The 18,852-nt window shown below is 38.0% G+C and overlaps 1 protein-coding gene across 1 annotated transcript in view; it reads right to left on the minus strand.

Moving 5' to 3' along the window:
- Window positions 1–2,705: 2,705 nt before the first annotated feature.
- Window positions 2,706–18,852, minus strand: part of epb41l4a (erythrocyte membrane protein band 4.1 like 4A) — a 72,453-nt gene continuing 56,306 nt past the window's right edge. The window contains exons 12-23 of the mRNA XM_067433248.1: window positions 18,030–18,145; window positions 13,721–13,808; window positions 12,331–12,405; window positions 11,534–11,647; window positions 9,869–9,919; window positions 8,908–8,985; window positions 8,592–8,711; window positions 7,775–7,822; window positions 7,600–7,668; window positions 6,434–6,544; window positions 4,225–4,303; window positions 2,706–3,383 (exon numbers count right to left, since the gene is read on the minus strand). Of these exons, the coding sequence (XP_067289349.1) occupies window positions 3,273–3,383; window positions 4,225–4,303; window positions 6,434–6,544; window positions 7,600–7,668; window positions 7,775–7,822; window positions 8,592–8,711; window positions 8,908–8,985; window positions 9,869–9,919; window positions 11,534–11,647; window positions 12,331–12,405; window positions 13,721–13,808; window positions 18,030–18,145 (1,060 nt within the window). The 3' untranslated portion in view covers window positions 2,706–3,272. The remainder of the gene's footprint in view (window positions 3,384–4,224; window positions 4,304–6,433; window positions 6,545–7,599; window positions 7,669–7,774; window positions 7,823–8,591; window positions 8,712–8,907; window positions 8,986–9,868; window positions 9,920–11,533; window positions 11,648–12,330; window positions 12,406–13,720; window positions 13,809–18,029; window positions 18,146–18,852) is intronic.

Genomic DNA, 18,852 nt, shown 5'->3' on the forward strand with positions numbered 1-18,852 from the left:
TTGTCTAGTTGCAGTGGACACGATCTGTCCAGCAGTTTTTTTTAATGGTGTTTATTTTATTTATTTACTTTATTTATCAAAAGTGAATAAAATAATTATAACTTTTGCATAAATATTATTTAGTACCATAAAATGCACTAAAAATACAAAATAAAAAACATTATCGAACTAAAATATCGTACAATAATTTAAATGAAATTTAAAAAATCAGTATTTTTTGACTCACACAAGAAAAATAAACAACATATAAACAGATTGTTTTTATTTTCATTTAAAATGATTGTACTATATTTGAATAATGTTTTTATTTTTAGTGGCTTAATCCTTTCATTCACTCTTTGAGCATGGACCTGAACATTAAATTTCCAACTTAAACTGTTAACTTAAATGCTTTGGAGCACAGACTTTAGTTTTAACCTCTTAAAGACGACACTTGGAAAATTATTGCTGAAGTAAAAAAGTAAAAAAAGTGAACATTTTATATTTTATTTTAAATTTACATTTATTTAATGAAAAATAAAATTTAAATTGTTTTATTAAATATACTGTATATTTTCCAAAACACATTTTACTCTTAAACTCTATGAAAATCTAATTTGTCCAAATTTGAGTTTGATATCTCAAAAAAATTTGCCTTCAAAAAGATTTTGTTTGGGTGTCATTCAAATGTTCCCAGATGAATCTCGTCTCCCATTCATTTCCAATGCGGTCATTTTTGACCATGAACAATACAAATGTGACTTTTCCCCCCAGGATTTCCCCCCACTGAAGTGCCTTGAAACACACAGCATTATTCAATGTATTGACGCAATTTCCACTGAAACAGGAAGAAAGGGCGGGACATATCGAACAGCTCCTCCCCCTTTTTAAATAGCTAGTAGCGTTTAGTTTATATCGCAGCTCGGCCAGAGCCGTTGACCTTATTAAAGCTGCAGTTTCCTCCTAATCGCCTCCATATCTCTTTAAAATACAGCATTCTGTGCAGAATTCAAATGGGTCCGATATATTTTGCTCTGCTGATCCGCTTTGTGCTATTGTGTCTGGATATCATATTTACACTGTCATTCCCTATCAGTATACTGTACATATCCAAATTAAATTCATAATCAAAGCCTTAATCAATATGTATCCTCCTATATTATTATAATTTCAATAAAAATCAGATTTTTAATGATTCTTTCCAGTTATGATTTTGATTTTTCTTTCATTGTTATTATATTTTATTAATTCTATATTTCCTTTTACTGAAACACTAAAGAATTGAATGAATATTGCCTGTACTATTGTCTGTACTCTCACTGAGAGAAAGCACATGTTATCGGTATGTTTTGGGAAATTTTCTTGTCAGAACTGGAGCTTAATCAGCTCCAACCTTGGAGAGACTGTGTGTCTGTGTATGTGCGCAATATTCTGTGTTACAAATCAGAGTAAAATGGACATCCTAAAAGATGGGTGCACTTGTTGTTCTGGGCAAGCTGGTGCCTGCTCCAGATCTGGAAGGTTACTACGGGCCTAATTCTGGGATGAAACTTCAACACGTGATCTATGGACACGTGCATCTGATTAACTGACAATGTGTGGACATTTACCATGACTGTTCATTTTCTCTGAGCCAATCAGAATCATCCACATTGCAGTAATGATGTGAATAGGCATTGAAAACAGTATAACTGTTGGGACATTTGTATGTACGGTACAACAAAGGGCGGCGCGACCAGACAGGTAGAGAGGGAGCGCAGCCTATGAACTCCTTTTAAGACTTGAAGCTTCTGCTGATGAAACTGCAAACTATTCTTCAGTAAATGTTTCTTTAAGTAATCTTGGTCTTCATTTTTCACTACTTGTATTGGGTCATAAACTGTTAACCCCCTAACAATGGTATTTCCCCAATAAAAGTATTACCTGTACACCGATCAGGCATAATATTATGACCACTAAGATGAAGTGAATAACTCTAACCCTAACATTCATTATCTCTTCATCACAGCACCTTTTAGTGGGTTGGATATATTAGGCAGCAGGTGAACATTTTATCCTCAAAGTTGATGTGTTTGAAGCAGGAAAAATGGGCAAGCGTAAGGATTTGAGTGAGTTTGACATGGGCTAAATTGTGATGGCTAGATGACTGGGTCAGAGCATCTCCAAAACTGCAGTTCTTGTGGGCTGTTCCCGGTCTGCAGTGGTCAGTATCTATCAAAAGTGCTCCAAGGAAGAAACAGCCGTGAACCGGTGACAGGGTCATGGGTATCAAAGGCTCATTGATGCACGTGGGGAGACCATGTACACCTTTTCAAGGAATTTGATCAGCGGGATATCTTTCAGCAGGATAATGCGCCCTGCCATAAAGGAAAAATTGGGGGGAATGGTTGACTTGGCCTCCAAATTCCCCAGATCTCAATCCAATCGAGCATCTGTGGGATGTGCTGAACAAAAAAGTCTGATTCATGGAGGCCCCACCTAGCAACTTACAGGTCTTAAATAATCTGCTGCTAACATCTTGATGCCAGATACCCCAGCACACCTTCAGCGGTCTAGTGGAGTCCATGCCTTGACAGGTCAGGGGACCATCACGATATTAGGAAGTCAGTGTAAATTGCACTTAATTCAATATCTTCACATAACTGTTTAATATCTTTAAGCTATTTGCCTCCTTCTACTGGCTGCAGTGTTACTTCAAAATGTAGGCAAAATAACCCCAGTGTGAATGGAATGGAATGTCTTTATTGACAGGAAGTCTTTAAAACTCAAGAATTTGAGCTTCTAGTTTAGCTACAGTGATTTTTTTTATACAGATATGAGAGTCTAAATTATTGTGCAAAAACAAAAATAGAAATACAGCAGCAACATTTCCTACAGCAGAGCTGACTCTAAAATCTGAGGACACAACGAACAATAACAATAATGATAATAATAATACGAAGCACTGTTTACCACCATTCTCACATGCTGCTTGAGCTCACAGACGTTTAATACTGTACGAAAATGTGTTCAAAAGAGTCTGAGACGTGAGCTATACAACGGTCCACCATCCTTCATTTGATTGTCAGCAGGAAATGAATCTAAGTTCCCAGGAGACTCTAGACCAGTGAAGAAATATATTTTACTGTAGTATTAAACTGATTTAGGGCATGAACTGTGATGAAACTTTTCATTGAGGGTGTCCGTGTATCTGTATCACTTCAGTGTTTCCATACAGACTCCGCCAGAGCTTGATTTTTCATTTCACTGGCAGCCGTGCTGCTCGTCCCTGACACGCCGACTGTGAAAAGAGGTCACGTTTCTGGTTTCACCCGAGATGTGTGTACGGTCTTCACCACCTTGGCAGTGTTTTTAGCGTCCTGTTCAGAGCTCTCTGAGAGAGTGTCCTTGGAGCCTTTCTTCTTCTGAAAGGAACAAAACAAAAACAGGCACACTACAGTGAGAAACATCAGACGCTGATTATATGACTAAACGTCAGACAAAACGTCAAGAGTTTAGAATCTTTTTTTTTTTTTTTAAGATGTTTTTGAAAGAAGTCTAATGCTCACTAAAGCTGCATTTATTTGATTAAAAATACAGTAAAAACAGTAATATTGTACAATATTATTACAATTTAAAAGAACTGTTTCCTATTTGAATATATTTTAAAATGTAATTTATTCCTGTAATGCAAAGCTGAATTTTCAAAATCATTACTCCATGATCATAGTCACATGATCCTTCAGAAATCACTCAGCTCAATTCAGTTCAAATTTAGTTAAACTGTAGTGTCAGTGCAGTTAAATCGATAATATTGAAATTAATTGTCTTTTAGACCCCAAAGATACACATCAGAAATTACAGAATATTATATTTTATGTTTATTTTATTTTATGCTATTTTACTTTATGAGTCTAAGGCCTGTTCACACAAAGGACGATAAGTGTAAAGAAAATGACAAAGACCATTAGCTATAATGATAAGAGCACAGAAACTCAGACCGATTTTTTCCAGTTAATGAATGATAAAAACATTGACAGGCAATCAGAATCCATACTGACTTTAATGAGCTCGTACATTTAAAGCGACAGACCAGAACACTGCTTAAGCATTACGACATTGTCCGCTGGTGTGGATGCTAATATAGTTATCTTTATAGGAGTCATTCTTGGTGTGAAAAGGTTAATATTTAGATAAGAAATGAAACTTTCACTAGTTAAATAATTAAGCAGGCCTTAGCAGTAATAAAGTAGGTGGGCGTCTGACCTGCGCAGGGGTCGAGCTGGAACCAGGCACGTCTGCGGTGCGGGTTACAGGGAGAGGAGGCACCAGATCAGTCCGAGAGCTACGGAGATAAAGAAGTGGAAAGAGCATTAAAGAGGACCTATTATGCTTTCTTACATGTTCATCTTTCTTTAGTGTGTAATGTTGCATAAAAAAGCTCTGCAAAGCACAAAGTCCCTCCAGTGGCAGCTGGTATCCTGTATCTGTTCTGCAGAAAATGAGTATTGGAAGCGTTTTAGATATTTCAGTATTGATATGTATCATTGATATGAATCAACATTACACTGCACTTTTAAAAGGCTACAATTGAAAAATTTGTTTGTGTGTAACTCGCTGTTGAATTTGATATATATATATAAAATTCAACCCACCAAAATGGCTAGTAGGAGTACATCGAATGCAGACTTCAGAATCTCACTTGAAGTAGTGATCCAGGTACTGTGACTTCGGACATACTCTTGTCACATCGGACTGGCCACCCTAAAATTTAGATTGCGGTTTCCATTTCACATCCAATTGGAAGAAGCATGTATTTTGACGTGCGGCTGCGCAGCATATTGTTAATGTATTAACGTTGAATATTAAGTTTAGCAAGTAAACAAGCGTCACGCGAGGATAGCGAAAACGGCAGATCATGGAAATAAATATCATGTTCCAGACTGTGCAGGGGACGTGAGGACTTTTCATACCCTTCCCACGGATAAAAAATGTCAACAGTCATGGTTGATGTTTATTTACAATTGGATACTGCAACAATTTAATTCAGAGTTGTTTGTTTGCTCGGCCCATTTCACCATGGAGAGTTTTTCTAACCTGGGGGAATGTAGCAGGATTCGCTCAGAGTCTGATACTGAAGAAAGGGCCGATTTCAACCGTATTCCTGCAAGCAGTAAGTAGTGATTTGATCCACTTCTTGACTGTTGAACCCATTTCGGATTAAATTGAAAGTTTCTTAGTAAGAAAACATTACGATAATATCCCCTGTGTTGTCTAGATCTAACGCAAGATGCTAAAGAAACAATTGGACACTCCAAGTAGCTCACATAACAGTTTGTCAAATGACAAAGGTTAATATTATTTCCATTTGCCAGTTTTGTCATAAAATACAACAGTAGATACGTATGTCGATCCCTTTTGATGGATTGAAATCTAAATTAGCCTATATTTCATCATTGACATAACTCAGAAACTAACTATATTTACTACTACTGTTTAGTTGCTTACAGATCGCTCACTCGATTCTTGTAGCTAACGTCACCTTCTTCACCATCTAAGTTGAAACGATAGTCATTTGACAAGGCTTGTTTTCTCATTTTTGAAAACTCAAGTATGATTATTTTGCAGCGGGTGAGTAGTAAACATGACACTGACTATTTTGAGTGGCTTCTACATTACTTTGTTTGGCTAAATAAATCGACTTTTAAATCAGTACTCTACTGTCAAACTGTAACGTTACTGTACAAACTACATATTTATGCGCTGCCCAGTTCAGTTCGTGATTCAAAGTTGAGAAGCTATCATTGTAAAATCATTGCCATGATGGATGTTATAGATGTGTTAGCTGTCATTGAGCAGCAGTGGAGTGAAACAGCCAATCAGAGCAGTACTCTGAATTAATATTCATGACTCTTCCAAATAAGGCAAAAACAGAGCATTCAATCCTATGGACAATTTCTAGGGTTGTAAATGGACCTGTAAAACTGTATCTGGACAGTTTTTGACCTTAAATAATCCACATACCCTTTATTTAGATACCAAAGAAAAATTTAACATGTTGTTTCAAATCATTCTAGGGCACCTTTAAAGACTGGCACAAGACATGGGTCATATCATAACCCTTGGCCACCCCCCGGCCACCCCATGTATAGAATTTTAAAATCCGCCACTGTATGGTAAATGGGGCGGGAAATTTCCAAAACACGCTCAAAGTGGCTGACCAATCTCAACACAGTGGAACAGCCAACCAATCAGAGCACATTGTGCTTTTCTGAAGGAAGGGCTTCATAGAGACAGGAACTAAACAGAGCGTTACTAACAGACTTGAAAGAGAGGAGCTGCCATGAAAACCTATTCTAAAAGAGCGCAAAAACGAAATCTAGGACATAATACTGTAGGTCCACTTTAAAATGAAGAACAGTGACAGTGACAGTGAGTGTGATGCATAAAATACTTTTGACCGCTCTGGACTTACTTGACCTCGGAGAGCACAGACCTCTCGCCGTCCGAACAGTGGGAGCGCCGATACTGCCGGAAGCTCCTGGGAGAATGGGAATGGCGGATCTTGATGGGGTCACCTTGTGTTCTGAAACAAGATACATTCAGTTGTTTGCATGTTGGTACCACATGGGGCCTAGTCTTCAAAAGCTTCTTTCCAGGGTTACTGCAAACTCAGCGTTCATCAGATTTACATGCAGCTCATCAGGGACACTGAGAGGCTCAGTGAGCTGAATAATGCATGATTCTATGGGCACTTATTGTCAGTGTAATGCACTAGGGATTTTGACACACTGACAGACATCATTATTTTTAAAAAATTCATGCGCCTTGTAATCTTTTATCACAATATGTTCCTCGCTCTTGCAGTGACATCTCTTCTCTGATGATGCGTTTACTGGCGTGAAGGCGGGGCAACCTGTCACTCACATGAGATCAACCAATAGAAAACCACAAACGTCCAATCTCACCCCTACAGTTATTCTTGATCAAGAAGCTGTTTCACACAATAGGAAAGATAAGCCTTTAAGGGTATGTTATCAAATATAAAAATTTGGGGTTTTCATTTTTTGAGACAGCTAATTGTACACCATTTTTGGAAATATTTTTTAAATGTTTTATTTCCTATGTAAAAGAGATGAATGCATCATGAATGTTCTTTCTATAACACGAAATAGACACAAATTCCATGTATAATCAGCTTTATTTTGAAATAAATTAAGAACAATAGTTTTCTATTCGCCCTTGAATGGTTTTGCACATATACTGTGACAAAAGAATGTATATATATATTTACTATTCATTTCTTAATTAAAGTCATTCTTTAATCTTAATTAAATCATAATTTCATAATAAAATATATGAATGGAGCATCTGAAGTCAAAGGACACCTTTCACAACTCTATAATTAATGAATATATTAATGTGATGACGTAAAAATGTATTTACAATTACAATTTTTCAGATAACCTAAATAGTTCATTAACTGGATTCATGCAAGTAAAACATTTAATCTGACAATATCAATCTGATAAATGATAAGAATGGAAGTCATTTTTTATGGGTTAGATCAGGTAAAACAGATCTGTGAAGTTACAGTTTGCAGGTTAGCACATCTTTTCATAAGAGTTTGATTTGACTCACTCCACTTTCTTGTACGGAATCTCCTTTAGTTGCTCCTCAGAAAGACCGGAAGGATCAACCAGCTCTTTCCTGTTCACAAACACAAAATGATCATCACTGACATAGACCGAACTTCTGCTTTATCGTAGATTCATTTTCACTGTCTAAGAAGTGACGAGGGTGACGTTAAACTCACTGGATGTGTTTCCAGAGCAGCTCTTTAGCTTGAACGTCAGGACTTCGTCTACGTCAAGAGAAAGAGTTCAGAGACTGGTACAAGATATGGGTCATATCATAGACTCTTTTATTATATAACACTATACATTTACTGTATCATATTTTATATGTACATTTTGAAGCCTGTTGCACACAATCTACAACACGCCTTCTGTCGTCTGATTGATATTTTATACTTTTTAATCAACTAACAGGTCTTTTAGTATATTTGTAAAAACGTCCATCTTCAGGTCGTAGTTCATGAGCGTTTTTGCTGTGAAATCTTTACTGATTTTAAACAGTATATGCAAGAAAAACGTTTATATTGTTAGTAATATTTTAAGATGGACAGCAGCTTAAGTTGACTTGATTATCCATGGATAATTTTATAGAAACATCATGTTAAGTATGAAATGAGTATCAAATAAGATCCATCAGTAGCATTGCATATATATCAGTTACATTGCATTTAAACTTACCAATACATATAATTGAAATATGGAGTAAATATATAGATAAAATGGATGTCTGATATATTGTTATAAAGATCTAATTGATTTACATTACAAGCAATCAGGATGTCATCTTACTTTTATTAGCCATATAAATATCAGCAACTGCACCAAGTAGCACATTCATGCTCAGTTTGGGCCTCTGAATTAAAATAGAGCTGTTTTTCCTCCATATCCTCATTATATCATACTATATATAATAAGATTTTGTCTAAAGGTTCAATAGCCTTTCCATTACAAACAAATGATGAGCGGTTAACGGTTTCATCTCGGGCAGAGGCTTACGATCGCGAGCGGTGTCGTGAGCGCCGCTGGTTCGGATCATTGGCTGCTTTTTCTTTCTGTCTGCGCAGCACAACCTCCCACTGCGGACCAGAATCCACCATCTCGTTCTCCTGACGGGACCTGCAGCGCATGACATATTTATGATAGAGTTTTAGTTGTGAATTCATTGATACTGTGATTCAAATTCCAGTTTCCTGCAATCATTTTTTAAAGACCTTTAAATTACATAATTTATAATGGGCATATATTTCACGATAGCAGCAGGACGGCAGCCCTGTGCCTTTTATGGTCCCGAAAGCTCAGCGGATTCACCCACCGGTTTCTTTTTTTACGATGTTCCCTGTTGGAATTCTCGGATTCGCTGCCGCTGCTGGTGTTGCCACGGGAACGTGATCTAAAGGGGCAAATCAGAGGGGTCAAAAGTTGACAGGGCAGAACGAAAGAGGTACACACATTACTGAATAGTTCTAGAATGATTATCAACATCAGTTTTGAAAAAAAAAAAAATTCTCAATGAGAAACTCCTTTCTGATATTGCTGTAATATTTTTTCCTGCCGCATTGGGGGAATTAGTGATCCTCTGCCCATCTTGACTGCTGAGGCTCTTTTTATACCCAATCATGTTGCCAATTGACCTAACACCTTTTTTGAAATGTGTAGCTCTCATGAAATCCAAAATGAGCCAATATTTGGCATGACATTTCAAAATGTCTCACTTTCAGCATTTGATATGTTATCTCTATTCTATTGTGAATAAAAAATAAGTTTATGAGATTTGTTAATTAGTGCATTCCCTTTTTATTTACAATTTGTACAATGTCCCAACTTGTTTTGGAATTGGATTTGTACACAATGTAACTATAGAAGAGTCAAGTTTTAAATAGGAAAAATATCAAACGTCTTTGGTCATTTTTTGAGCGAGATGCTAACGGCCTAATCAGATTCAACAATCTATGCTAAGCTATGCTAAAAGTGCTACTGCCAGACCTGGAGATCGGCTAAATGGATTTGAAACAGTAAAACTCAATTGTTTAACTCGAGTTGGAAAATGAGCCTATTTTCAAAAAAAAGTGGATTGTTCCTTTAAGGTAAGTATTTGTACTAATATGCACCTTTTAGGAGTAAAAAAGGTACAAATGTGTCCTTTTAAGGGTACTGCCCGAGTGACAAGCTGTTGTATCCCTAAAGGTACAATTTTAATACCCTTCTTCTCTGTGTAATATTATATTAGTTTTGAATCTATTATAATCTAAAGGAGCAAATAAATAGAAGTGGACCTCCTCCTGTGTTGTTTGTTGGCCTGCGGGTCGTCAGTGGTTTGACCTCTCCTGTCGAAACAAAACACAAGGAAGGGCGTTTAAAGAGAAACACTGACTGTTTCATCATCTCTGACAGACAGACACAAGCGCCTGCGATGCTTTGAGGATTTATCAGTATTTATTTATTCTCATTCGTTCTTTCATCAGTCCCTCGCCTGCGGTGGGACTCGATCTTATTGATGCCCTGAGGCGAGAAAGAACTTATAACTAGAGTAACTTTTAGCTCCTTCACTGCCAGACAATGAGACTTGAGCTGAACAAATCATGTTTACATGATACAAAAGACCATTTATAACTAGACATTCAGTTGGTTATCAATTATTCAAAGAATTAAAGAAATGATTTAGATGCAACTCTTCATGTTTGGCTTCTTAGTACAAATAAGAGGTAGTAACAAAGGACGTTTGTTCCATTTTATTTCCACTAGAGGGAGCAAACGCATTTGGATTCAAATTCAGGCTGTGTCCGAAAGCTTAAAAATACTGACTATAGAGGTAGGACAGAAAGAATTAATGTTAGCTTTACTTCCTGTATCCCGAGATACCTTCATCTGAGTGATTTTTGAAGGCAGCATCGATGTATCCCACAATCCTGTGCTTTCCATTCTGTAATAGTTGAGCTAAACAATAAAGATGGCACCTGAAAGTTGTTGTTGGTGGTCAGTTTGTGTGTAAATGAACATTTTCCACCTCTGATGTCATTGCTAGTGAGAAATATTTTCCTTAAAATATAAATATTTGCTTAGGTATCATCCCCAAGGCTCTCTCTGTTTTGCTGTAGATCATTAAACCGTTACTGCTTTCGTGAGGAGTGTGCAAATGCTGCCTGCAAAGTCATTGCTTGATAAAGCAGCGAGGCAACTGCCCAAGTTTTCGGACACAGCCTCAGTGTTATTTTCAAAAACTCCCTCAAACTACATTTTGGACATAGCCATTGAGTCTTAAAGGGTTAGTTCACCCAAAAATGCAATTGATGTCATTAACTCCTCACCCTAATGTCGTTCCACACCCGTAAGACCTCCGTTCATCTTCAGAACACAGTTTAAGATATTTTATATTTAGTCCGAGAGCATATGCAAGTGTATGCACACCAGGGCTGGACTGGTAATCTGGCATACCGGGTCATGAATCAGCTTATTGATTCATGATTCGGATCGCGTGTCCAACTGCTGAAATCACGTGACATTGGCGATCCGAATCATTGATCGATTCACTGATTCATAACCGTTTGAATCTTTATTTGAGTATTTAAAACAAACACGGAAGAGAAGACAATGCTGAATAAAGTCATAGTTTTTGTTATTTTTGGACCAAAATGTATTTTCGATGCTTCAAGAGATTCTAATGAACTAACTGATGTCTCATATGGACTACTGTGATGATGTTTTTATTCCCTTTCTGGACATGGACAGTATAGTGTGCATACACTTGGATACGCTCTCGGACTAAATATAAAATATCTTAAACTGTGTTCTGAAGATGAACGGAGGTCTTACGGGTGTGGAACGACATTAGGGTGAGGAGTTAATGACATTAATGTCATTTTTGGGTGAACTAACCCTTTAATGCAGAAACTAAATGCATGTGAACACAACGGTGCCCTCTTGAGCACATGAGCGCGCACCTGCGGCGGGCCGAGTGAGATGTCTCGTTCTCGCTGCCCCCTGAGGGTGAGCGTCTGTGAGCTTTTGGGAATTTGGGAGATTTGTTCCGCTCACTGGCCGAGTTGTACAGTCCGCTGGGTAAAAACAAAGAGAAGACAGCTTAGAGGAGACAAGAATGCACAGAAAAGAAGCAAACACTAGAGTGGCATTAGTATGTTTATGGAATTACATCAAACACCTCAGTACATGAATATAAATCAGTGTTATTTGGGTTATTATCGTTAACTAAAACTATTAAAAACATGTATGTTAATTGGAATAAAGCTGAAATAAATTAAAATATAAATATTAGTTGAAAAAGCAAAAAAAGATAATGTATGCATTGGCAATAAACTGAAAGAACTTTATCTTGAAGCATTAAAATTATTAACTCAGTTTAAAAACTGAGCCTAAAAAGCAATAATAATAATAAAAATACATAAAATAACATAAGTTGACATAAGTTTGAAGCTAAATAGAAATAAAAAGATATGTAATAATATTAACAAAATCTGTCAAAATAAATAAATAAATAAATAAAAAAACTTAAACTAAAATTAAAAAGAAGATAAAGATATACAAATAAAAACTAGTTTAAAATATTAATAAATACTATAGTATACAAATAATTCTAATATAATAATAATAGTAAATTATATTTATATTGCACTTTTCATTACGAAGAATCTCAAAGTGCAAATATGTGTAATATTATTTAATAAGTGTAAATATGTGTGATTTATTGTTGATTGTTGAACACGTGCTCTCAGCACTGTACCTCTGTGGGGCGTCTTCCTCCCATGGTGCACTGGGCTTCTGCTGGTCTGAAGTGCTGTCTGTCTTTGCTTTGGGACTTTGGGAAAATACAATGAAACACAAGGCTGAATTTTGGAATTTGTGATAGTTTGCAAAGAGCTTGTGCTTTGCCATTTCGCAGAATCCTGTAGGAAAAACTCTCTAAAGAGATTTTATCGTCATCAATGACTCAGCAAACAGAGACCAATCCGAATCTCCTGCTTCTCCAGAGACAGTCATCTCACATGGATGAACCTCCTCCAGAGCTTCAGAGGAGTTTTAAAGGTGCACTATGTAGTATTTTTGCAGTAAAACATCCAAAAACCACTAGGCCAGTGTTATATATTTTGTTCAGTTGAGTTTTTACAATATCCCAAATGTTTCCAACTATTTGTAAATTGAGAGAAAATTGCTATTTTAACCAAGGACCGGGACGTGTCAGCATAGCGTTTGAGCGAGTCGCCTGTCAATCACGTCATATCTGCGCTACCCTCGGTTTTATTCTGCAGAAGCGCTTTTCTCTTAGCAGTGTGAACATGTCACAGCAGCGCCGAGCGAACGCACAGAGTAACATCATAACATCTTTTTAAACACACTTAAATGTATCTGATATGATAAACAGAGCTGCTTCACCTTATAATCATGAGATCATCAATCAAATTTTTCCGGAAGTGCGCGCCCCCGGCGATTGTGTCCCGTCCCGTTTCCGTACCTGCTTCACACTACAGTAACGTTAATAACCGCATTCGTGAACATGATTTCTGCCCGAGTCCTATTTTCCACCGGCTGTGAGGTGAAGACCACATCTCCCAAGATGCTGCGCTCACACTTGGCGTCATCAAACTACGCATTTGTTTAGAATAGGCGCCCTCCAGTGGACGGAAAGTTGCATAGTGCACCTTTAACATGAACTCAAACTGTTCTCATCATGTTCCCTTAGGATCAGATGATCTGAGCTGCTATACAAGAAGCAAAATCACTTAAGACTTAAGAATGTTTAGTTGTAATGGAAAACAAGACAAAAATACCAAGAAAGAAAATCATTCAGCAGTTTAAGATACTTAATGAGGTTCCTAAAAATGAGGTCTATAAAAGGAATGTGCTCAGCTCAGATCATTTGATCCTGGGAGAATGTGATATGAAATGTTTCTTCTGAAACTCTACAGGAGATCCATGTGAGATCACTGTGACCTTTATCTCAGAAGAAAACACCTGAGAAGCAGGAGCTTCAGCACCGTTTCCATTTGCTGTGCCACTGATAACTATGAGAAACAAATGAGATCTCATTTCAGAGTGCTTTGGAGAAGAAAATCATTGTTGCTGTTCAGAAACAATAAAACCTCTGGATGGCTGTGATCAAATGAGTTTAATACCTCTTGAGCGGCGTAAGTGCAGTGGTTTTGGACTGGCTTTCACTCATGTTCTCCGTCTTTGTGACCGCCTGGCCTCCGTTGCTCCGTCCTAAAGCACACATTTCCGAAACATGAGGGCTATTGTGGCCAGAGACATCAATCTGATGTTACCGTCTCCATCCAGTTAACCAGAACAATTCCTTATCACACTGGCTGCATCCATCTGTATCCGCCACACAAGCCCTCTGAGTTCTTTCCTCTGTTGTTTCAAGTGATTGCCGTCTGAAGGCCGTTTGGACAGAACAATAGAGGTGCAGCACAGGCAGGGAGGTCAGGTGCGACTTCACTTCACTTCACACACACACACACACACACACACACACACACACACACACACACACACACACACACACACACACACACACACACACACACACACACACACACACACACACACACACACACACACACACACACACACACACACACGTTTGTTTTTGTGACATATGGGGATATTCCATAGGTGTAATGGTTTTTATACCGTACAAATCGTATTTTCTATCCCCCTACATTTTGTAAAGTGGGGACATGGCCAATGTCCTCATATTTCACCATCTCCTTGTAATACCTATGTCATACCCATGTCATTATACACATTTGTGTCCTAATATGTCACAAAAACATATCGTTGTGCCCCCCCCCCCCCCACACACACACGTCTGGTTCACTATGTTTACTTTCTCCCAAAAAAAAAAAATCTTGTATGATTTATAAGCCTTTTGAAAAAAGTGTATAGGTTATTTCAATATAGGTGATCTCAGGTTTTACTATCCTTATGGGGACATTTGGTCCCCAAAGTCTAATATAAACAAGGACACATATACACAGACACACACACACACGCACACACACACACACACACACACACACACACACACATAGGGCTGCAACGATTCATCGAGTAACTCGAGTTAATCGAATCAAAAAAATCCTCGAGGCAAAATCATCTGCCTCGACGCTTCGCTTAGTCCATTTAACTACACACAGATATTGGAGAAAGACGTTTTCTGTGTAAGGACTCGGAGTATGAGCGGATTGCGGTTATATCCGCGGTTCAGGTGCGTAAACATCCCAAACATTGCAGGTGGATGAGAGAAATCGTTAATATGTTGATTTTAATAAAGACGCGGAACTCTCATATCACGCTAAAACACAATGAATGCGTGTCGTTCTTTAACTTTCGTTTTCAGCTCATGTCTAGATCAAAGACCGCAATGCGAGAGAGAGAGAGCGGGCGGGCATCAGCACTGGTAATATCATTTAATATCGCTGTTTTTAAATGAAGAAAACTGTGTGTTGAGCTTCAGGATGCGACGCTGAACATTTAAGTTTCATTTGCGGCAGTTCACGCGTCAGCTGAGGAGATACGAGCAACTCCAAACACATGAACTCGATGGAGTTTGCAGCTTTGCACATGGATCACCGTCATTGTGATGTGTGTGTGAAATCTTTAATGAGACTTTATATATCCTACTTGATAATATCTTCGAAATGCACCATTAGATGTTCTCAATACTAGGCGCAACAAATATCAGAACAAGCTGTAACGCGCGCGTGTGCGTGTGTGTGTGTGTGTGTGTGATTAGCAGCGCTCGTGCTTTCAGAGCTCAGAGCTGCGTGCTTTCATTGATTTGTGTAATTTAAATATCACACTTTAATCATATTTATAGCTACTAACTTAAAGCAAGCTGTGTTACAATGATGAATGATTAGCTCAAAAGATCAGCATGCGTGATGTACTTTAACTGAATTAAACATATCTCGCGTTTGATCACATTCTAGCGGTTATTCCTCCGTGTGATGTATAGGTTGTCAATGTCAACCCTGCATTATGTAAATGTAATTTTGCCAAATAAGTTTTTTTGTTTTGTTTAGCAACCTACTTCAGTGTAACTAATTTGTGACGATAGCATCGCGCTTAACACGGAGGATTTGAAGTTGTGACTGCCGGGTGCGGGTGGATGGTTTGCTTCTAACAGCTGATTCGGTGACGGTAGAGCTGATCCGCACATCTCTTATTCCAAGTTAACCTGTCCAATATGTTTTGCTTCAGTAAAGGAGTAAATAAGACAGTAAATGCTTATGTCATGCCTGAGCTGAAGCTGATACATGAAAGTTAAGTTGCACAACATAAATACAATGTTTAGTTATTTATATTATTTATAGAATATTTATAGAATATTAGAATATTTATATTATATAGAATTTATAGAATATTTATATTATTTATATTGGCATTATTGTTATTTATATTACTACTATTTAGATTTATTGGTTGTAGGTTTAGTTTTAGATTGAACTATGTTTACCTTTTTAAAGTAATTTGAAATAGATTTTTATTTAATATAATATGGCAATTGTATGCATTAAAATTGTTTAGTTTCACAGTTATTAATGTATGCAATTTCAGCAATAAAACTTAATTTTTCTAAAAAGAAGACAAATTAGATGTTAATTTTAAGATACCCGTCTTATTGTCTCTTATTGCTCTTTAATAAAGAAAAAGTAATTATTATCCGATTAATCGATTAATCGATCGATTAAGTGGTAGATTAATCGATTACAAAAAGAATCGATAGCTGCAGCCCTACACACACACACACACACACACACACACACACACACACACACACACACACACACACACACACACACACACACACACACACACACACACACACACACATTCTTGTCTTAGCTGAGTAACAACAGCTTTCTGTTGGTATGCCAGATCACCACAGTGTTGATCTCAATCACATGCCTGTGGAGCGCTGAAGTAAAGGCGGTTTCACACAGAACCGGATCCGCTCAGGTGGAACCAAACGGACCGATCGCACACCTGAGCTGCATGTCATGTGATACTCGGGCTTTCTTTAAAGTTTCTTTCTACGAGCCCTAGCAGTTGTCAGTTTAACGTCCAACAACATGACTGTATCAGACAACGTGAATGAAGATATTCATCGCAATCCTGCCATGCTAAGGTGTTGATATGCAGTTGCCAGGGAGTTCTGTGTGGTTGCTAGGGTATTTTTTGTGGTTGAAAGCCAGGTGAAAGTATAAACAAGGCTTTATGCTTTTCCTAGGGTTTTGTACTGTTGCTACGTAGCTGTTAGGGTATTCTGTGTGGTTGCTATGCAGTTGCTAGGGTGTTCTTTGTGTTTGCCAGCTAGTTGCTAGGGTGTTCTGTGTGGTTGCTAAGTAGTTGCTAGTGTGTTTTGTATGGTTGCTAAGTAGTTGCAAGTGTGTTTTGTATGGTTTGCTAAGTAGTTGCAAGTGTGTTTTGTATGGTTGCTAAGTTGTTGCTAGTGTGTTTTGTATCGTTGCTGAGTAGTTGCTAGTGTGTTTTGTATGGTTGTTAAGTAGTTGCTAGTGTGTTTTGTATGGTTGCTAAGTAGTTGCTAGTGTGTTTTGTATCGTTGCTGACTAGTTGCTAGTGTGTTTTGTATGGTCGTTAAGTAGTTGCTAGTGTGTTTTGTATGGTCGTTAAGTAGTTGCTAGTGTGTTTTGAATGGTTGCTAAGTAGTTGCTAGTGTGTTTTGTATGATTGGTAAGTAGTTGCTAGGGTGTTTTGTATGGTTGCTAAGTGTGGCGAGCAGCGGGGCGAGGGACCGCGAGAGCGGGCTGGTGACGAGTGGTAATGAGTACCATCTTCGTGACACACCGGTCTCGTCTCGCGGCCAAGGGACCGGAGCATAAAAGGAGGAGCGAAGGCAGCGGAAGACGAGAGAGGACCAGGCCTGGATTTTATGTTGAGTTTTGTTTACGTTTTATTATGTGTGTGTGGGCAGTCGTCCGTGAGGGGCTGCCCACGTTTTATTATGTGTGTGTGGGCAGTCGTCCGAGAGGGGCTGCCCACGTTTTATTATGTGTGTGTGTGTGTGGGCAGTCGTCCGTGAGGGGCTGCCCGCGGTTTTACTTTCGTTTTTGTTTGTTTATTTTGGAATTAAAGTTTTTGAACGTTCGCCGGTTCCCGCCTCCTTCCTTCCCATCTACAAACCTCATTACACTAAGTAGTTGCAAGTGTGTTTTGTATGGTTGCTAAGTAGTTGCTAGTGTGTTTTGTTTGGTTGCTAAGTAGTTGCTAGTGTGTTTTGTATAGCTTTTAGGTAGTAGCTGGGGTTTTGTACTGTTGCTAGGTAGCTGTGTGATTGGTAGGGTATGTTTTTGTGGCTGTTAGACAGTTGTTAGGGTGTAGTGTGGTCGGTTGTCTCAGGAAACATAATGTCCGACGGGTGTAACAGGAGTAAATCTGCAGTGAGATGCAGCTGACCTGCCGGCGGTGCGCTTCTCTTCGGGTAGGTCTTGCTGCGGGTTCGGATCACCTGCAGGTCGGGGCGCGGGAGAGTTACAGACGGCTCTCTTACAATTTGTGTTGCAGTTTTTCCACTAGAAGCAGAAACACACATTTTAAATCAAGTCTTCCCATATCACTATAAAAATATAGTTCACTCAAAAATAAACTGAATGTTTTTCCAAACTTGTATGAATGAATAAATTATATTTTTTTGCTGTCAAGTAAACTGTTCCCTTTAAAACTGATGTTTAGTTGTTTATTTCGTGTTACAAAGGTGCCGTCAGTTTGCCAATTGTTTTAACTTCTTTTGCTTTGAGTTCGACCCACATTTTGATAGATGTGATACCGCCATTTAAGCAGTTAGACTAGTTTATTTAATGACTAGCCCTGAGAATAAAAGACGTGTCAGTAACACGAGTCACTGCTGTTTAACACATTCAGCATTATATCACTGTCTGTGACTAATACTGTATCTGTCTGTACATTTGACATGTCATTTCTCATGCGTTAATAACTCATGCGTTGTGTTTTTATCTGACTATAGATTTATGACTACTTCTACACTACCGTTTCAAATTTTGGGGTGGGTTGGTAAGATTATTTAATGTTCATAAAAGAAGTATCTTACACTCACCAAGGCTGCATTTATTTAATCAAAAATACAGTAAAAACAGTGAAATATTATTACAATTGAAAAGAACAGTTAAATGTAAAAGTAAAATGTAATGTATTCCTGTGATCAAAGCTGAATTTTCAGCATCATTACTCCAGTCTTCAGTGTCACATGATCCTTCAGAAA

The sequence above is a fragment of the Pseudorasbora parva genome, chromosome 23 (genome assembly GCF_024679245.1).
Source record: "Pseudorasbora parva isolate DD20220531a chromosome 23, ASM2467924v1, whole genome shotgun sequence".
Classification (NCBI taxonomy): Eukaryota; Metazoa; Chordata; class Actinopteri; order Cypriniformes; family Gobionidae; genus Pseudorasbora; species Pseudorasbora parva.